General features: G+C 49.4%; 1 protein-coding gene across 2 annotated transcripts; it reads left to right on the top strand.

The window, feature by feature from the left end:
• The first annotated feature begins 2822 nt into the window (after nt 1-2822).
• Nucleotides 2823-20597, top strand: ISY1 (ISY1 splicing factor homolog). Of its 2 annotated transcripts, XM_059076713.2 has the most exons (11): nt 2823-3124; nt 5027-5049; nt 5557-5608; nt 6585-6650; nt 6831-6873; nt 9735-9847; nt 12698-12815; nt 15667-15789; nt 17365-17498; nt 19552-19638; nt 19960-20597. In XM_059076713.2, the coding sequence occupies exons 1-11, from the start codon at nt 3122-3124 to the stop codon at nt 20065-20067; spliced, it is 870 nt and encodes a 289-aa protein (XP_058932696.1). In that variant the 5' UTR covers nt 2823-3121; the 3' UTR covers nt 20068-20597. The 2 variants fall into 2 exon arrangements, with proteins under 2 accessions (XP_058932696.1, XP_066899438.1); XM_067043337.1 differs by lacking the exon at nt 15667-15789 and having other exon boundaries at nt 2889-3124.
• The last annotated feature ends 655 nt before the right edge of the window (nt 20598-21252 follow it).

Raw genomic sequence — 21252 nt, forward strand, 5'->3', positions numbered from 1 at the left:
ATTCCCTTAAGTCAGGTGTGGGTGAGATCTGGCTGTGATCCATCCCAGGGCAAAACTCAACGCCTGCGGTTTTATAACTTGTTCTAAAGTTATCTGCTCCCCCAAATCAATGGGAGGCATAGGACACCAGCCGTCGGACAGAGGACATCACCTTTGACAATGGGAGACAGTGGAAGGAAAAGGCAGCACTGGTCTCAACCAGTTACAGAATCCAGCAGGGCAAACAGTAATAGGTTTTAAGGCCTGAGCACTTCCTCTGCTTGAGCTGCCTCCCCCCGGAGCCATCCATTCTTTCCCGTGAAGGGTGGCACCTGTTTACAGTTGCGTACTTCCATCAGTCTGTTTGCTGCCCCTACAGTTTCGGGAGTTGAACAGCCTTTCGTTTTTGTCCCCTCTCTGTCCCTCGTCGAAGTCCAAGCTGGCAGCGGTTCTGCTGGTGTAAAATGTTCAGCCTAGGGGGTCTCCTGTGTGTGTCTTGGGAATTCACTCTGTTACACAAGAGGTTTCTCCACGGATCATTTCTGGATAATCCCATCTCTCTTCCCGGCTTCTGCTGAAATGGTTGAGGGGACCCATGAGTCACACCTAATCTCTTCCAAAAGCCATCTGTCCTTTTAATCCTGAGACACTAGAAAAGGGCTGCCCACCCACACCCTTGGCTTTTCCTCCAGAGCACACGTCCTGTGATAGTGAATCTCCTAATTTTAGCAGATTTTACAGTTTTACTGTGGATATATAGATAAAATATATAGACATATAGATAGTTGATACTGGGATATGAGTACATAGACGCTTACTACAAAAACACTGTTACAGCACACGGTCACTAGGAAGCAGCAGCATCTGGGGCTGTTGGCCCGAACAGAAGGCAGCACAGCCTTGTTGTATGTGCCCTTTATTCAGCCATAAAATCTTCCATGTCAGACCTGTGCCTGAGGTGGGTGTGGAGGTGGACATAGAAAACAAGAGAGGATTACAGTAAGGGCAGGCCTGCCTGTCGATCTTAAACCTAGTGACTTAAAGGCTATGAGAGCTTTTACAAAGCCCTCCAAGCCCCAGAGCCTGGCCAGCTGACGGTACATGGGAGTTAGGTGAGGCCACACACTAGATCTGACTGCAGTGCATGGGGTTTTTGTTTTTGAAATAGTTGAGAACTTTACGTAGATCTGCTTTGAGCAGTTTTTGTGTATAGTGTCTCCTTTAAAACCACAGCTCCTTAAGGCAAATGTCCCAATTTCATGGATGAGGTAAAATGAGATCAGGAAGGTAAATACTCTTAGGCCAGTTTCACAGCAGAGGAAAAATTAAACAGAGAGGTTGAGTATGTCATCTGAAGCCACAGAGCTAAGAAGCGTTGGAATCAGGTTATGAATCCAGGCTGCCTGAACGGCCTTAAATGATAAGCAGGCATGAACGGGGGATTAGGTGGCTGGATGGAGGGGACGGGTTCTGCAGGCAACAGGGACAGTTGATGTGGACAAAGACAGGATCAGTGTGAGCCTAGAGAGGAAGGACACTTAGCCGACTGTGGCGAGATAGGTGGATCAGGATGCTCTTGAGTCTCAAGTACCAGAAAGTGACTATGGGCTGCAACACTAAAAGGAGTTTATTGGTTCATACAACTGAAGATTGAGTAGTGGGCTCCAGGCAAAGACTCTTTAAGCAACTCAGTGATGTCACCAAATACTAAGGATTATCTGCCTTTGGAGTCTGAAAGTGGCTGTCAGCCTGGAAGGGAAGCGCCCAATTCTCAAAATATTTCATTTCTTCCTTCAAGGTGGCTGCTCCCATAGTCACCAGTCAGCAGAGAGGGGAAAAGGGCAAGGCACGTCCATGCTTTTCAGGGCACCGCCTAAGTGGCACACGTTCCTTTCATTCAATTCCCATTGGCCATTACTGGTAAACCCATACCTAGCCGTCAGGGAGGTGGGACGATGGAGTCTAGCAGAATGGCCTAAAGTTTTAAGGAGAAAACTTGTCATGGTTCAGGCACGAGCTCCTGGTGTCTATCCCTAGTACATGTCTGTCCTGACTGATCCTGAACCACACATGTCAGCTGCTTCTCCCGCTGGCCTGTGCTTCCCGCCTGCAGCCGGAGTTCCCGGCATCGGTTAGGCCCTGTGACGGAGCAAGTCCCCCGGCGAAGCACCATTTTGCAAAGGGGGAGCCGCTGGAAATGGCTGAGTAGCCACCGGCCCCCGCCTGAATCTCACACCACAGCTCGCTCCATCACTGACACCCTGACGGAGGAGCCACCAGGACCATCCCTGCCGGTGGCCTCTCCCCTGCCTCCCTGGTCCTGCTCTGTGGCCCTTCTGATCCCCGCGACGTGCCCAGCAGACACCGACTGACCGTCCCTCTCTCACCACTCCTTACATAAGTGGCCTTTTCTCCCCTGGACCTTACATTTCTTATTTTAAAAGGGTGACCTCAAGCCCTGGTCCAGCTCCGACAGGCCCCTCCATTCCAGGAGGAGAAAATCTCATAAAAAGCACAGGCCGCAAGTAAACGCCTGGGAGGCGAGTGGGGGTTGGCGAGGCCGGGCCAGCTCCTGCCCCTGGAGAGCACGCAGGCGGGGGGAGGGCCCAGTCCAGCGGCCCCGTCCACTCAGAGGGATGAGGGCGAGTAACTTCCACAGGGCGTGTCTGCTCTCGCAGAACGAGACAGGTCAGGAGGGTTGCGCACACATCTCAGGTAGCTTCACACACAACTGCAAGACCGAGTATGCAGGAGCAACAGTTACCGCGGGATGTCTCGCCGTTGTTATCGCGAGAGCAAAACCAGCGCCCCGCCCCCAGTCAGAGGCACGTCGGTTCCACTGCGCAAGCGCGGTTCTCCCAGCTCTCCTATTTGCCGCACGGTCGTGTCGGTGCGAGGTCCAGAGGACGAGGGAGCCGCCTACGGGAGCTCGCCTGCGTTTTCTCCCCTTCCCCGGGTCAATTCTCCATTTCGCTTCCGGTCCCTCACTTCTGGTCCTTCCCAGTTATCCTTCCGACTCAGAAGCCGGTGGTGCGGTCAGCTAGAACCTTCAGTTCCCGTCCGGGTCGGCCGCGCCTGGGGCGGCGAAGCTCCCTGGGCTGGGGCCGCGCGGCCTGAGGGCGGCGCCCTCCTCCCTCGCACCATGGTGAGCGGGGTGGGGAGTGAGGGAGGCGAGCGGCGGGCCGGGGCCGGGGCGCCCAGGGGACCCCTGCGGGCTACAGGATCCGCGGCCGGGACGCGGGGGTCTTCGCGCCGCGTGAGCCCAGAGGCTGGAGGAAGCTGAGCCTCGGTGCCCGCCGCGCCGTCCGCGGCCGTGCTTATTCCGGACGGCGTGCTGTAGTTCCCCACCGGGAAGCCGAGGCCCCGGGAGGCGCAGAGCCGGCACCGCGTGCCTTGGGGGGCCCAGCAGCGGTTCCCGCTATTTGTCTTGTGTCTGCTCTCCGGCTCTCCGATGGGGAGCTTCCCGAGGGCAGGGTCTTCCCACCTCTGCCTCCTTAACGCCTGACGCGGGGTCTGGCGCGTTGTCGGGGTCCAGGGATGGAAGAGTGGCCGGCGTCGTGTGACCGCAGGAGAGTGTGATCGCAGTGGGCGGGCGCGGGTGGTCGGCTGCTTCATTTGTTCTAGAAGCGCTCACGACGGAGCATGCAGAGTGCCGGCACAAGGAAGATACTCTTACGTGTTGGTTACCATGATGGTCGCATTAAGCGAAGCACACGACGCCGTAATAAATGGTAGAAGGTGTAACGGATGCCACTGTGGATTGATGAGCCCAAGATCCCGAGGACGAGAGAAACCGGTGGACAAAAAGCAGCCCTTTCAATTCTCCAGCCCTCGGAGGATATGCTTCGTCTTACTGCTTCATACTAGCCGGCTCAGCCTCTTGATTCTGCCTCTTGTTTCTGAACTCTGGCAAACATAGGGAATCGGCGGGCTCCGTTCCCTAGCAGGACAGAAGGATCCCTGGGCCTGGATGTTTCTGGCAAACTGTCACCAACACGCATTCATATTTGTGGGTTTCCATCACCCCTGGCACATGCCCTTATCACAAGATTCATGGTTTTTGGGGGGAAATTCTTATGAGTTCCCTCAAAAGGAAGAACCGTGACCAAATTCCTGGTACCCAGCGTGGTGTTTCAAGCATGGAGTAAGCATTGAGAAACATTAAATTAAATACTTAGAATCTGTGGTAGGCTTTAATGAAATAGGTAGGACACAGCCTCAACCTTCAAGATGATGTATTTTCCTGGGAGAACCTCTGTTTTATTCCTTAGTAGATATTGTGTTCATTTATCTACCAAACAAACTTGACGAGTTTGTTTCGGTGTCCATCGAAAGGGAGAGTCAGAAAGATTTAAATTGAGCTCGCTTTTGCTGAGCATCTGATGACTTCATGTATTTATGTCATTAAATCATCATGACATCTTTATGAGGTAAAAGGTATGATCTTTGCTGTAAAGGTGGGGGAACTGAGGCTTAGAGAGACAACTTCTCAGGGATGGTAAGTTGGAGAGCCGGGAGTGAAACTCAAGTCCTTGACTCAGCAAGTACTCTTTCTACTTACAGTACAACCCAGAAGATGTGTTCTGTGCCTGACACTGTGTTTCAGGGATAATTGACTTGACATTAGTGCAGCAGCATTTAGATAAAACTCACTTTGTAAAAGCCAGTCTTTCCTTCCTCACATTTCAAATGTGGTAGGTATAATCCCAGACAAAGGGGGGCAGCCTGGCTAGGGTGAAGGGGCCACAGAAGAATTGTCTGGGACAGTGATAACACAGGTAAATTCTGAAGGATGAGTGACCAGATCCAGGGGGTTTGGGGGAGTGGGGGAGTAAAGACTAGGTAGAGAGAGCAGCCACAGGATGCGGGTATCTTGTGATGGTTGTTGCGATTGTTGCTGCGTTCATGTACTAGTTCAGGCATTCTGCTTGTGCCCGTGTCCTTGTGAAACTTTTCTCTGCAAAGTAAATGAAACGTTTTTCTAGAAAGGAAAAGAAAAAGTTCTTTAAACGTGGACATTTTTCTTCCCTTCTCTCTCTCCTTTTAGGCCCGGAATGCGGAAAAGGCCATGTACGTATCAACTCAATTTCGTCTGTAAATTTCTGTTTGGTCTTTTAGTATAGCTTTCTCTCTCTCCCTGTGTTGAAACAGTATTTCTACAGTATTTGCCCATACATTTGTTCTCCCCATAGTGTTTTCTGACAGCTCCCAGAACTTACTCTGGATGAACATTCGCTCACCTGGGGTGGTGCAGGGGCTGTTAGAGTGACAGCCCATAATATTAGTCTTTTTAACATCTGGGTGTGTTGCTCACCACAGTGGCCTGAGGAGTAGAGTTTCCCACAGTCCAGTCCTTACACGCCGTATGGGTGAAAGGAGCACAGATCCTTACAAGCCCTACTTTTGGGAACATGGAATCCCATAACTTCTCTGTGGTCTCTTGATTGCAGTATGTGCATATGTTTATGAGTGACGGGTGACATTCAGTATGGTCATGATCAGAGTCACCCCGCCAGGAACTTGAATGCTAAGAGATCTTTGAGCAGGACCTGACGGAGTCTTCTCTGTTCCCGGTAGGACGGCCTTAGCAAGATTTCGCCAGGCTCAGCTGGAAGAGGGAAAAGTAAAGGTTGGTTTAAATCTTCCTCATGGATTTTTAAAGCATTGAGAAGGAGTGCAGTGAAACCCCCTCCTGAGCAGACTGCAGACTGCAGATCTTCCTCTTTCTCGCCCACGCTTCCCTGTGTCTCACGAGTCTGCACCCGGGAACCCCGGGGGGCTGGGGCAGCGTGATGGTCTGACTGCTCGCGCTGCTGTCTGCTCTGTAATATGAGGACTGGGGTTCCATGTTATCCCAGCTCTGTCTAATACTGAAGAGTACAAAGTGGGGTGTGCTGTGAGGAGCGGCTCTAACCTGAAACCAGTAATGACCTTATAGCTCACGGAGGCTCAGCCAGCTGAGGGGTAATAGGTACTGTTGTTTGAATATTTTTGTTTTGTGTTTTGAAATTATACCCACACCCGCACACACACCTGTATACACACGGCCACGCATGTGTGTTTATTCTGAACCCTGACGGCTGCCATTCCCTAAGGTAGTGTAAATAGGCCGTGAAATGGGTATAACCGGGTGTACTTCGCCACCTCTCTGTAACAACTGACCCTGAACAACACAGGTTTGAACTGCATCCGTGCACTTACGCATGGATGTTTTTCAACGGTAAATGCTACAGAACTACACGGTTTGTGCTTGGTTGAATCTGTGGGTGTGGAGGAAACACGGATAGTGAAGCCCGACTGTAAGTTATACTTGGGTTAAGCCCCATGTTGCTCAAGGGTCAAGTGTACTGGACTTCTGCGGTGTTTCCAGTAGCTGCCTGTACCCGGTAGGAGGCAGTGAATGTTTTTGCCTGTGTAGTTCTTTCCTAAGGAGAGGCTGCAGCGTGAGCCATAAGGCTTGATGAAGAGCACCTGGAACTGGAGCTGCAGGTGTGTCTTTAGCCTGTTAGACATTTCAGGCTTCAGGCCTGAGTCAGTCATGAATGTTGCACAAAGCTTGTAGTTTCATACAGTACAGCGGCAGCATGTGTTTTGCTTTTCCTTAGGAGCGAAGACCCTTCCTTGCCTCAGAGTGTACTGAGCTGCCCAAAGCTGAGAAGTGGAGACGACAGGTACGTGCTGGGTGAATCTGATCTTACAGAAGAACAGGACTCTGATGGCTTTCGTACCTACATGACTCTTCAGCCAGAATTCTGAGAATTTTTAATTACTCATTTTGAATTCTATATTTCTTATGCTTTCAGACTTACTCAGAAGTCATAAAAATATATTGCCTTTTATTTTTTTCACAGATCATTGGAGAGATCTCAAAAAAAGTGGCTCAAATTCAGAATGGTAAGCTAGCCTGTCTGTTTGAAGTGCTCGATTCTCAAATCCACAATTAGCCTTGGGAACGTCAGCCTCCTCTCTCAATAATCAATAGAACAAGTAGGTGCAAAATGAGTAAGAACATAGAAGAACTGAGCAACACTATCCATCAGTTTGACCTAGTTGGCCTTTATGGAACACTCCACCTCACAGAAAAGAGTACATTTTCTTTTTGTAAGAGCAAATGGAATATTCACCAAAATAAAGCATATTTTAGGTTATAATAGGAACGTTAGCAAACTTAAAATAATTAAAATTTTGTAAAGTATGTTCACTGATTATAACACAGTTAACCTAGAAATCGATAACAAAAAGATATCGGAAAATTCCTAACTATTTAGAAATTAAACATACTTCTAAACAACCCATATATCTAAGAGGAAACCTCAAGGAGATTAGAAAATATTTTGCATTGAATGAGAATGAAAACATAATGTCAGAATTCAGGGGACAAAAAAATTTATGGCAGGCAGGTAAAGCAGTGTTTAGGTGAAAATTTATAGCATTAAAATAAAATAAGAAAGGTCTCAAGTCAGTGATCTAAGCTTCTAACCTAAGAAACTAAAAAGGAAGAGCAAATTAATTCCAAAGTAAGCAGAAGGAAGGAAATAATAAAGAGAAGAAATCAATGAAATTGAAAACAGAAGATGAATAGAGAAAATAGAACAAAAGCGGGTTCTTTAAAAAGATCAGGACTTACCTGGTGGCGCAGTAGTTAAAAATCTGCCGGCCAGTGCAGGGGCCCACGTGCTGCACGCAGCAGCAAAGGAGACCCAGTGCAGCCAAAAATAAATAAATAAATAAATAAAATTTTAAAAATAAAAAGATCAGTAAAATCGATAAACTTCCAGTCAGTCAGACTGATCAAGAAAAAACGAAGACACATGGGACTTCCCTGGTGGTCCAGCGGTATAGAGTCTGCCTTCCAGTGCAGGGGACACAGGTTCAATCCCTGGTCAGGGAACTAAAATTCCGCATGCCGCAGGGCAGCTAAGCCCGTGTACCACAACTAGAGAGCCTTGTGTGCCACAAACTACAGAGCCCATGCTCCCTGGAGCCTGCACGCCACAACTAGAGAGAGAAAGCCCGCTTGCTGCAACAAGAGAGAACCCTGCACACCGCAAAGAAGAGCCCACACACCGCAACAAGCGCTGCAACGAAAGCCCGTGTACAGCAACAAAGACCCAGTGCAGGCAAAAATAAATAAATAAAATTAAAAACAAAAACCTCAGCTAACTGGGAATTGAAGGGAACTTTTTAAAATTTTTCCTGATAAGGCACTTCTACCAAAAACCCTATAGCCAGCTATAGGTTGAATGCTTTCCTCCTAAGATCAGGAACAAGGTGGAGATATCCATTCTCACCGATTCTGTTCAGTATTGTACTGGAATTCCTTTCCAGTACAATAAAGCAAGAAAAGGAAATAAAAGGGCCAAAGATTGGAAGGGAAGAAAAATGCTCTATTCTGAGATGACATAATTTTCTGTGTAGAAAATCCCAAGGAATCTACAGAAAGATTTCTAAAATGAATAAATGAGTTTAGCAAGATCACAGAATAGAAAGTCAATACACAAAAATCAATTCAGTTTCTATGTACTAGCAGTGAACATTTGGAACTAGAACTTTTATGAAAGTGTTATTTACAGAAGCATCAAAACACAAGAAATACTTAGGTATAAATCTAACAAAATATATGTATGATCTGTATGCTGAAAACTATAAAACAATAATGAAAGAAGTCAAAGAACCAATCAAATGGAGACATGGACAGTGTTTGTGGATGGGAAGACTCAATACGGGAAAGGTGTTGATTCTTTTTCTTTCCAAAATCTATCGCAGTCAGAATCCCAGCAGTGGTTTTTGGTTTATGTTGACAAAGTGTTTCTAAAATTTAAATGGAAAGGCAAAGGAACTAGAATAGCCAAAACAGTTTTGAAAACGAAAAAAATTGGAGTATTCATAACACCTAATTTCATGACTTAATGTAAAGCTAAAGGTATTCAAGACAGTTGGGTATTGGTGAAAGATAAGATACACAGACCAATTGAACAGAGTGAGAAGTCCAGAAATAGGGGCACTCGTATGTGGTCGGTGGACTTGACAAAGGTACAAAAGCAGTGCAGTGGAGAAAGGGAGGCCTTCTCCCTTGGAATAGCCCCAACTGCTCCTGGCTCCCAGCCGCCAACGACAGAACCTCAGCAAACTCCCTTTCGTCATCCCTTTGAATCCGTCCCTTAGGGAGTTCCCTGGCGGCCCAGTGATTAAGAACCCGCGCTTCCACTGCAGGGGTCGCGGGTTCGATCCCTGGTCGGGGAAGTAAGATACGGCGTGCTGTGCGGTGCGGCCAAAAAATAAATAAGTAAAAAATAAAGACTATAAATCTGTCCCTTAGGCTCAGTTCTCAGGCCCCGGTCTTTGTCAAAGATGTTCCCACTTAACAAGGTGTTGCTTTCCTGAAAGGACTTGACTAACAGACTGCCACCAGCCATGATGCTGACGCAGCCTCACTGCACCTTGGCTGACGTTGACTGTACGCTGTGTCCCCACCCCTAAGAGGTTACTGTTTCAGTGGTGGTGTCAATGGGGCTGCAGGATCGCTTCAGTTTGTATTCCTGTGGTTGCTAATGAGGGTGACGTGCTCCCCGCCCAGCGCTGCTGGAACTCTGCGCCTGACCGGGGCCCTTCCATGAGTTCCGTGTGGATGGGTTTTCTTATACATTGAAATCGTTTCTTTGTGTTACGCACCTTTGCAGGTGTTGACGTTCACTCTTAAGGCTACGACATCGAGTGCTCTTTTCAAGAAACGAAAGGACATTTTTGTTTTCTAGCTGGTCTAGGTGAATTCCGAATTCGTGACCTGAATGATGAGATTAACAAGCTGCTAAGAGAGAAGGGACACTGGGAGGCCCGGATCAAGGAGCTGGGTGGTCCTGACTATGGGGTAAGCAAGCCGCGGCCCTGGGGGCTGAGCTCGGGTGCCGTCTGCCTGCAGGGTGGCTCCTGCCGCCCCGGCAGCCCTGCCACAGAGTGGGCGCTGGAGGGATGAAAGGAGGCTTGAAGGTGTCTGCCGCGCGTGGACAGGAGACATGAAAGCACGGGCCAGTGGCGCTTAAAGGTCCGCAGCGCAGGCCTCAGCACTGTACTGGCCAGGTGTTCCAGAGTGAGCCACTCGGGCTCCCTGGGCCTCTGGTTTGAAGTGGCCTTGACCCCTCACGGTCTTCTCCGAACTCCTTGCGAGTCGGGACAGCCATTCCGTTGTCGGCTTCTGTACTCACGGGGGCCCTGGGGACGTGGCTGTGTTTCCTTTCTCTGGATTCTTTACATGCAGTATTCTAGAACAGTGACTTGCAAGCTCTTAGGCCCGTGACCCGCTATAAAATACACACACACACACACACACACACACACACACACACGCTCGCTCACTCACTCACTCACTCACTATATCCCAACACGGTACGGAAAAAATACTTGGTATGTGTTGCTGCACTTTGACATTTTCTATTCAGTTCTATCTTGATTTTTAAAAAATTGATGATTATGAGCGACGTAATGGATTTTACAACCTGCCAGTGGGTCTCAACTTTGAAAAATGCCGCCCCAGGCCCTGCCCCATTTACCCAGGTCATTTGAACCAGTAGTATCTAGTCAGTGGACTGTAGTATGTTATGTAAGAAACATGTACAGTTTTCCTCTGTACTTAATGCGAAACCACAGTTCTCACGTTAGTTCCTGGCCTAAAAATGAGGCATTTATTCTTGTTGCAGAAGGAAAGGCACTTCCACTCCTGGAGTACCTGTGCTACAGACGTTCTCGCTGCATCTCCAGTAGTTCCGTGACGGTGATTTTGCTCCGTCAGACTGCTTTAGTGCAGACGTTTATTACCCTTCCTGGAAGGGTTACAAAATTAATATGTACGATATTCTTAAGTTCCACCACCCAGAGTCAACAGTAATGTTTTTATGTATTTCCTTCTAGAGTCTTTATTTTTTTAATTTATTTTTTAAATTTTTGGCTGCAGTGGGTCTTTGTTGCTGCGCGCGGGCTTTCTCTAGTTGCGGCGAGCGGGGGCTACTCTTCACTACGGTGCGCGGGCTTCTCATTGCGGTGGCTTCTCTTGTTGCGGAGCACGGGCTCTAGGCGCACGGGCTTCAGTAGTTGTGACTCGCGGGCTCTAGAACACAGGCTCAGTAGTTGTGGCTCAGTAGTTCTTTTTAATGCTAAAGAATTTTATTTTCGTTTTCTATGTACAAAAGTAACATTTAGGGGATTCCCTGGTGGTCCAGTGGTTAGGACTCAGCACTTTCACTGCCGTGACCCAGGTTCTGTCCCTTGTTGGGGAACTAAGATCCTGCAAGCCGCTCAGCACAGCTGAAAAAAAAATGTGGCCCATTTAGAGTTTGTTTTACAAGATGGTGGTGATGGTTGCATGACGCTCTGAATGTACTAATACCACTGACCTGGACCCTTAAAAATGGTTAAGATGGTAAATTTTATGTTATGTGTATTTTAGTACGATAATAAGAGAAAAAGTATTATATTGTTACTAAGTTCAGGAAAGTATAGAGCAGAACACCATGCAGTCATGATCCTTTTAACTCGGAGCAACTTCTGGAATATTTCCGTCCATTGTTTTTCCATGAGCCCTGTAACTGAGGTCATACTCATGTATGTACAATTTGGGTTCTAGGTTTTATACTTCTTTTCAGAATGGTAACTTTGGTTGTATAAAGAGTGCCTACTTTTATGCCAAAAAGAAAAAAAATACATAACAAAAAATATAAAAATTCTAAAATATAAAAATACTTTATATATTCTATGTGTGATACAGATTACATTATATATTTTCCTACCACCCAGAAATTACTGCTATTAACATTTTCTGCTTATCTTTCTAGAATTTTTTCTATACATGTGTATATATTTATTTTTACAGATAATGGTTCATTATTCTAACTGTATGCGTTGTTCACTTATCAGATGCATATGTTCATGTCAGTAAATAATACTTTATATAATCGTTTCAAAAAGCATTTCTGAGCTCACAGAAAGTTCCACAAATTGTATAGAGAAATCCTATGTACCCTTTATACAGATTGACCAGTTTATTTTTTGCTGTATTTGCTTTATCATTTTCTGTGTGTACCTTGAGATTTATTTTCTCTGAACCGTTTGAGGCTTAAATACATCATGTTCCTTTACCCCTTAGTACTTAAGGGGTTATTTCCTGAGAAATATTTTTGTGTGTATTTCCTGAGAATAAGAATGTTTTCTTCTATAACCATGGTAGAGTTTAAGACATTTGGCTTTGATAGACTCATTTGGCTCTTTTATGGCCCTTCCTGCTTTATGGCCTCTCCCCTTATCGTGCAGAGCCTTGTCCAGGGTCACATGCTGTGTGCAGCCGTCAGCATCATCGTCTTCAGTGGGGAGAATTCCATCTTCTGCTCATTTCATGTGTCTTCTACGTTTGTCATTTAGGTTTTTTGCAATTTTTTTTTCATTTAACATTATATTGTGTTTTTCTAAGTCAGTATAAGAGTTCCATATGAACCATCATTTTTAAGCTATAGGATATATTCCATCCTGAATATGCTATAATTTACTTAAATCATACTCTTACTGTTAGGTACTTAGGTTGACTTTTAAGGGATTAAAAAAAGTACCTAAATATATTTCTGTGTTCATTAATATTTTCTACCTTTAGCATTATTATCTTAAATCTGTTTGCAAACATGGAAATACAGGGTTTAAGGATCAGATCCATTTTCTCTTTTTCCTCCCCAATAAGAAAGTTGGCCCTAAGATGCTGGATCATGAGGGGAAAGAAGTCCCAGGCAATCGAGGCTACAAGTACTTCGGGGCAGCAAAAGACTTGCCCGGCGTCAGAGAGCTGTTTGAGAGAGAACGTGAGTAACTGGGGCTCGCTGGGGTGTTAGCCTGGAATTCTTGGTCCTGCCTGTAACAGTAGACATGCCGCCTGCAGGGCGCTCTCCCTATGCTATTTCTTAGCCGCACAGCAGTCCCGTGTCCTCAGAGGATTATCGTTCTCAGGTGGGCAGACAGTTGGGGTGAGAACGGGCGCCCGGAACTGACGGGTGTCAGATTGTAGGCTCTGCCCACACCCGTCTGAGTGTGAACGAGGAGTCTCCCTGTTTGCAGTTCAGTCAGCTTCATTTTCAGTTGCGTGTTTAGTTGACAAAACTCTTAACTGAAGGACACGTGACAGCTTGGGCCGAACCCCGAAATGCACAAGTGGAGGAGAGTGAATCCAGGCCGGGTACCCTCTCCGCTCCTGCCCTTCCCTCCACGGCCCTGGGAGCCCCCAAAATGCAGCTGGAAACCAACCGCTGGTCTGGAATTTCTGTGTATCTTAATTTTGACTTTTCAAAAGGCAGTCCAAGCATTTTATAGAAAGCAGTGTGGAAAGTAGAGAAGGATGAGACCTGGATTCCTCCCGCTGCTGGCGTTCTGTTGTTTCCTTCCAGTTGGTTTTCCTGTTTGTTGAAAAAGGCAACTCTGCTTTCATGAAGCCCTGCTCACTCTTAAATTCATCATGCACACCCTGGTTTTGCACGCGCGATGGACATCCCTTAAAATAATTCAGAGTTTAAATATCATGCTGTTTACTATGAATGCAGTATAATTTTATTATAGACAAGTTGGAAAATACAGAAAATCGGAAGAGACACCCACGTTTTCACAACTTATAGATGATGGTGGTTGACATGTTGGGGTGTGTCCCCTTCCCTTTTTTTAAGGCTCCTAAAGTGAGGGTGTGCTGTGTATGTTACTTTTTTTTTTTTGCTTTTACATTGTTTCTAGATTTATTTTTATTTATTCCAGTCACGGAGTGTTTTTTTTTTTTTTTTTAACCAAGAAAGTACGCAACTTAGTCTTAATGCGTATAATGGAAATAGTAGCATAGGGACTTCCCTGGCGGTCCAGTGGTTAAGACTCCGTGCTTCCACTACAGGGGGCACGGGTTTAAGCCCTGGTCGGGAAACTAATATCCCGAACGCCGCACGCCAAAAAAAAATAAAAATAGTAGCACAGTCCTCTTGACCCCCATCCCAGTGCCCTGCTAGAGGTGACCCGTCACTGTTGTCATCTGTTTGGAATGTTCCCTTCCAGCCTTTTCCATGCACTTCCATGCTTATTTCATCAACTAAACTGCATCAGCATAAGTGACAGGTGACTCAACCCCAATTACTTTTGGCAGAAAAGTCTATAAATTTATTGGATCACATAACTGACAGGTTTGCCTTCAGGAATGGCCGGTTCCAGGTCACATTGCCCCGTTTTGCAGTTTTGGCTTCCATCCTGTGAGCTTTTTTCTCTGTCTCAGTCTCCTCCTGTGGTGGCTGGTTGTGCGTCGTCGATTTAAATTTTGTTCTCTCTCAGCAACAGATTTTTTCCCCCCAAACAGTTCAAGCAGAATTCCCAGAATTGAGTCTGGTTGGCTTTGGTTGGGTCACAGCTCCACCCTGTGGCCGGAATGCATGCAGTGCTGTGAGCCTGCTAGGTTTCAGCCCTGTCCTGGAGGCAGCCCACGCGGTGGAGCAGTGGACAGGGTCGTGTGTGCGGTCCGTCCACGTCCTCTCATGGTTCTCCTTAGAATGCCAAGTGATATGTCGGATTAGAGTCTCAGGGATTAACCGTACTTGCTGTGACCACCCCTCCTTTGGTGTTTAGTTATTTCTAGATGTTTATAATTAAAACATTTTTGCTGATCTGGTGCTTGAAACGGTGTATTATTTTTATTTTTTTGTTCCCCTCCCCCATTAAGAGTTTTTTCTTCTTCAATTATCAGCTTTTGTTCTTTGACTAATCTGTTGGGTTGTCATTTCCCTTTTGACTTTCAAGTATTACTAAATATTCTGAATAGTAATGCTTAGTCTGAAAGTATTTTCTTCAGGAATTTCTCATTTATCTTTTTTGCTTGTAGTTTGTTTTGTTTTATCTGTATTCTTAGTTTTTTCATTAAATATTATGGCATTTCCTGTGTTGTTAAAGCACCCTGTGAAGCAGCATTACTGGGGCTGCAGGATCCCCTCCCCTCCGCCATGGTTGAATTGCAGATCAGAGCCCTTGGGTGTCCAAGTTTTCACTGTTGTATAAATAACGCTGTGATGCACACCTCTGTTCATAAAGCTTTGTTTCTGTTTTTTAAATTAGGATAGATTCCTTCTAAATGGACTAATGGGGTCAAAAATTTCAACACTGATTTAATTTTATTTATTTATTTTAAATTTATTTTATTTATCTATTTTTGGCCGCATTGGGTCTCCGTTGCTGCACACAGGCTCTCTCTAGTTGTGGTGGGCGGGGGCTACTCTTCGTTGCGGTGCACACGCTTCTCATCATGGTAGCTTCTCTTGTTGTGGAGCACAGGCTCTAGGCGTGCGGGCTTTTAGTACTTGTGGCTTGTGAGCTCAGTAGTTGTGGCACGCTAGCTGTGGTGCAAGGGCTTAGTTGCTATCCGCGGCATGTGGGATCTTCCGGGACCAGGGCTTGAACCCGTGTCCCCTGCGTTGGCAGGTGGATTCTTAACCACTACTCCACCGCGGAAGCCCTCAACCCTGATTTTAAAAAGGGTGGTACCACGTATATAATCCCATTACTAGTGTAGAGAAGTGCCTATTTCATGACATTTTCATGAACACACCTACTATATGCCTGCGTAACATTGTGTGAGGAGAAGGCTTGAGTGAGATTATGACGGGGAATTCAGCTAAGCTGGTGAATTCTTTCTTTTAGCTCTTCCTCCTCCAAGAAAGACACGCGCTGAGCTCATGAAGGCGATCGATTTTGAATACTACGGTTACCTAGATGAAGACGATGGTGTTATTGTGCCTTTGGAACAGGAATATGAAAAGAAACGTAGGTCTACGGGCATTTCATTTCATTGCTGCTGGCATCTGGTTTCTTTTCTCTCCCTTGAAAATGGGGTTTTATTTTTATTTTTATAAAGAACATTGTTTTTTTTAGGGCTTTTTAAAAAATTGAAGTAGTTGATGTACAATATTATATAAGTTACACGGGTACAGTATAAAGATTAACAATTTTTAAAGGTATATTCCATTAGCAGTTCTTATAAAATATTGGCTGTATTCCCCATGTTGTATAATATATCCTTGTATAGGGCTTCCCTGGTGGCGCAGTGGTTGAGAATCCGCCTGCCGATGCAGGGGTCACGGGTTCGTGCCCTGGTCCGGGAAGATCCCACATGCCGCGGAGCAACTAAGCCCGTGAGCCATGGCCGCTGAGCCTGCGCGTCCGGAGCCTGTGCTCCGCAACGGGAGAGGCCACAGCAGTGAGAGGCCCGCATACAGCAAAAAAAAAAATATATCCTTGTATAGCTTATTTTATCTTTTTTTTTTTAAAATTTTATTTATTTATTTATTTATTTATTTATTTATTTTGGCTGTGTTGGGTCTTCGTTTCTGTGCGAGGGCTTTCTCTAGTTGCGGCGAGCGGGGGCCACTCTTCATCGCGGTGCGCGGGCCTCTCACTATCGCGGCCTCTCTTGTTGCGGAGCACAGGCTCCAGACGCGCTGGCTCAGTAGTGTGGCTCACGGGCCTAGCCGCTCCATGGCATGTGGGATCTTCCCAGACCAGGGCTCGAACCCGTGTCCCCTGCCTTGGCAGGCAGATTCTCAACCACTGCGCCACCAGGGAAGCCCCAGCTTATTTTATCTTAATAGTTTGTACCTCTTAATCCCCTACCACTAAATTGCCTCTCCCCGCTTCCCTCTCTCCACTGGTAACCAGTTTGTTCTCTATACCTGTGAGTCTGCTTCTTTTTTGTTATATTCACTAGTTTGTTGTATTTTTTAGATTCCACATATAAGTGATATCATACAGTATTTGTTTTTCTCCATCTGACTTACTTCACTTAGTATGATAATCTGTAGGTCCATCCACGTTGCTGCAAATGGCATTTCATTCTTTTTTTATGGCTGAGTAGGATCCCATTATGTATATGCATGTGTGTGTGTGTGTGTGTGTGTGTGTGTGTGTGTGTGTGTCTGTCTGTCTGTCTGTCTGTTTGTCTGTCTGTATATACACCACATCTTATTTACCCATCCGTTGATGGGCACTTAGTTTACTTCCATGTCTTGGCAACTGTAAATAATACTGCTATGAACATTGGGGTGCGTGTATCTTTTCGAATTAGTGTTTTTGTTTTTTTTGTTTTGGATATATACCCAGGGATGGAATTGCTGGATCACATGGTAGTTGTAGTTTTTTGGGAACCTCGGGGTGCTGAACCGGGGAGGATCTGGCTGCATCCCCTAAAGACTGCCCTCCCGTCCGATTCCTGTCTGATTCCTGCCCACCAGGGCAGGCTGAAGGTGATCCTTTATAGCAGGGAGGCGTTGGCGTCGCCCTGCGTGGTGTTTAACGCTTTCTTAGAGGCCAGAGTGAGTAACGCCTGCTCTCCTGTGTCTGCAGTCAGAGCTGAATTAGTGGACAAGTGGAAAGCAGAGAGAGAGGCCCGGCTGGCAAGAGGGGAGAAGGAGGAGGAGGAGGAGGAAGAGGAGGAGGAGGAGGAGGAGGTCAACATCTATGCTGTCACCGACGAGGAGGTACTGGGTGGGCGGAAAGGGGCCCCCTGGCACTCACCGCCTTCTCTGTGCCGTGGAGGATGGGGGGGCGGTGGCAGGAAGCACCGACGAGGGGTCAGGGTCAAGGCCGGGCTCTTGCCCCTGCCGCCCTCTGAGGCTTCGGCCTTCTCTCCTAGGCGGTGGGGATGAAGGTCACCCTCTGGGTTCACAGGGAGGGTTCCAGAGAGGAACGGCTGCGAGGGCACTTGTTCAGCTGCTCTCCACCAGGGATGCCTTACTTTCATCTCAAGAGATAGGCCCTCCTGAACATGCTGGAATTGGATTTATAAACACATTTGAAGCCAGTGTGTTTCAGCCCATGACCTCATTGTTTCTGCTTAAGTGGCAGTGTCAGTAAGTCTTCTGTAGTCTTAACCACCCCCTGTTACAGCTGGAAACCAGCCCAGCGCAGAGAAGGGACTTCCTCAGGGGCTCCCGGTTGGGGATGGAGCTCTGGTCCCTCAGGCAGAGCCCCCTTGCGCCCAGCACCCCTGCAGGCCTTGCTCCCTGGGCAGGTCCAGGATGGAACTGGTTTGCTCAGCTGAGCAAGGGGAGGGGCAGCACGCATGCCTGGACTATGGGTCAGGCCCTGTGTGACATCACGTGGCCATGATGTCAGTGGCAAGGCCGCAGGCTCAGAGGGGCTTAGTGACTTCGTCACCGTCACACAGCATCTAGCAGACCTGAGGTTCGGGCCCTCAGGCAGGCATTGGAAGCAGGATGGCAGCGTGCCCCAGGGATGTTTGTTTAATGAGTGGCTACTGTGAGGCCCACGGGAGGGGCAGGACAGCAAACACGCTTCGCTTGTAGCTTGAAGCCCAGGGGGACAGTCTGGTCAGCAGACACGGTGGGAAACGGCACCTGTGTTAGGAGCTCTGGGTAGCGACGTGGTGAAGGCAGGGCCAGTGAAGGCTTTGCTGGGGACGTGACCCTGCAGCTGAGATCCGGAAACAAGGGGGAATTAAGCAAGCGAAGAGGCAGCGGGGAACAGCGTGAGCAGACGACCCCATGGCAGCGCGGAGGACAGAGGACAGGCCGGCGGCTGGAGGGCAGAGTGGAGGCTGGGGGAGGGGAGGTGGGCCACGCAAGGGCCCCGGCTCCCCTGGGGAAGCGTTTTCCTTTACTGTGAGAGGGATGGAAAGCCATCAGAGGATGTAAAAATCGTTTATCCTGAAATGCTTAAGATTTACGGGAAGTTGCACAGCTGCTGCCAGGGGTCCTGTGGGGTCCTTCACGCGGTGTCCCCAGTGGCTTGCACAGTGACACTGCCCTGTCCACCGAGGGACCTGACGTGGTGTGACGCGCGTGGGCAGTGCCGTGTCTTTCATCGTGTGTGTGGATTCTTCGGGGCTGCGGCAGCCTGCCTTGCTGGCTTCTGCCCTGAGGAGTGGGCCTGCCCCCCGGGGGCTCGCCTCGCTGGATGTAGCCCGGCTGTCCCAGATCCCCGGGGCCAGTTTCTCCTACCAGCAGCATCTGAGAGCTTCCACCGGGGCTCTCCTGGCAGCTGGTGACCTGGGGCGGGGGGTGGGGTCACGGTCCAGCCCAGAGACCTGCGGGCAGTGGACCTGCCTCTGCACAGGCCTCCTCTCTCCTCACGCCTCCAGGGCTACGTCATTCCTTAGGTTATGAGAAATCTCTGCTGACTCACAGGCAGCCTCTGAGTGATGCTTTCTTCTATATATGCTTTTTTCAAGTTTAATTTAAAAAACAGATAATGTATTCACAAGACTCAAAACGCAAAAAGTGTACGGAGATTCAACACAGCTTCTCTTTCGCAGCCCTGTCCCCTCTGTCCACTGGCTCTCGCTGAGATCACCGGCTTCTCTTTTCTTCCTCGTACAAGAGGTCGCGCAGTGCACAGTGTTCTGTTGCTCCTCGTACTTAACGCTGTGTCTTGGGTGTCTCTCTGTCTGAGAACAGAGCTTCCTCGTCGCTGTTTTTCCTTTTAAATGGCTGCAGGCTGGTGCACGTTACGGCGGTGCCAGCACTCACTAACGGTCTCCTCCGCACGGCTTCTGGTTGTACTCTTTTGCAGTCTGATGAGGAGGGCGGCCAGGAGAAAGGAGGGGAGGACGGGCAGCAGAAGTTCATCGCTCACGTCCCGGTGCCGTCGCAGCAAGAGGTAGGACAGGCTGGGGGCCGCCTGGCCTCTGAGGGGCCCCACGGGGCGCTGCGTGGTTTTCTCGGTCCTTCCTGTCCCTTTGGGCGGCTCTCACACCCTTCCACAGGGCGCTGGTCCCTGGGCTCAGGTTAGGGCGACGCGTCCAGACGAGGCAGCGTTCCGTCTACCTTGGAGGCAGCAGTCGAGCCCTCTGTCGCTCACCTGCTCCCCCGGCGGAGATCGGGGCCCTCGGACGCAGGGCGCTGGGCTCCGGGCCGGGCCCAGGCGGCGTGTTGGCCTTGCGGGGCCTGCGGCCTGAGCCCTCCGCTCTCCCGCCCGCAGATCGAGGAGGCGCTCGTGCGGAGGAAGAAGATGGAGCTCCTGCAGAAGTACACCAGCGAGACGCTGCAGGCCCAGAGCGAGGAGGCCAGGCGGCTCCTGGGCTACTAGGGCCGAGCCGGGGCCGCCGCCCAGCGCCGTGGGAGGTGGGCAGGCCGCGCTGCCGGCCACTTCTCCTCCTTCCTCCCTCCCCTGCTCGCGCCTGTGTGCCGACCGAGGGCCGTTTGCCGGCCGGATGCCCCGGTGTCACCTGGTCCCCGTGTTCTGCTGACGGGTGAACCCACTTACTTCCGTCTTGAGTGTGTAGGAGACGCTGCTCCGTGTCAGCCTTTGAGTGTCTGACTTAGCCGCCTCCTGTCGTTTGGTGGGGAGGGTGACCAGTTTGTGACACTCCTAAAAAGCGCAGACGTGTGTGTAACTCCTCTTGAAGGATGAGAAGGTGTGTGAGCCCCGAGCCCACATCCCACACGTCGCAGCAGCCGGAGCAGCTCCGCCTTCGGGGCGGCCCTGCCCTCCGTTCAGACCCCTCAGCTGGCCTTGCTCCTTCCTGCCCAGGTGGCAGGAGTTTGAGTTTGCTACTGCTGTCTAGGACTGGTTCTGCAGAGAGCTATCTTTATTAAAGATGTTTGTGTGAAAGGCCACCTCCAGGTCTGGGCTGCCTGTCTTGAGGCCACGTCTGTGCTGGGACCTGAGTGAGGTGCACAGCCACCGTAGGGGACGGGGTCCCGAAACACGCAGCCCTGGTGCGGGAGGGCTGGGACCATCGGCGGCCCCTCTGGGATCTGAGGAGGTGGCGGGGCTGTCCTCCTGTGGCCCCCGCGGCCCCCGCACCGACGGCTGCGGATCGGGGCTGGAGCCGCAGGGCCCGCAGCGCCGGCCCGTGGGGAGCGCACAGAGGATGCCCGGGAGTCGGTCCGAACCCGCCATCCCGGCCGAGTCTGTCCCTCCCGGTGGGGAGAACCCACAGCAGAGGCCGCAGCTCCGGGCAGAGTGGGGCGTCTCCCCACCCTCGGGAGGGGTCCCGGGCGTGTCGGCAGAACCGTGTGTAGCTGCCGCGGTCGCAGCGGGCCTCCCGGAGGAGACTGGGGGTGGCGGGGCAGTGCCAGCCTGAGCGAGGGGGCGACCGGCAGCGTGTGACCTGCCTTCGGATGTTCCCGAGCCGGGGGAGGGGGTCAGGCGGGGGCCGGGCAGGGTGGGGAGTGGCCGTGGGGAAGGTGACCTGGGGCTTCAGAGCTGTGAGGGGGAGGGGAGGGGAGGGTCAGGACTGGGCCGGGGGCTTCCCTTCCCTGGAGGCAG

The sequence above is a fragment of the Kogia breviceps genome, chromosome 10 (assembly GCF_026419965.1).
Source record: "Kogia breviceps isolate mKogBre1 chromosome 10, mKogBre1 haplotype 1, whole genome shotgun sequence".
NCBI lineage: Eukaryota > Metazoa > Chordata > Mammalia > Artiodactyla > Physeteridae > Kogia > Kogia breviceps.

Coding starts and splice junctions, on each gene's coding strand:
- ISY1 (XM_059076713.2), top strand. Junction 5,609..6,584: donor TGGAAGAGGGAAAAGTAAAG/GTTGGTTTAAAT, acceptor GCTTTTCCTTAG/GAGCGAAGACCCTTCCTTGC. Junction 6,651..6,830: donor CTGAGAAGTGGAGACGACAG/GTACGTGCTGGG, acceptor TTTTTTTCACAG/ATCATTGGAGAGATCTCAAA.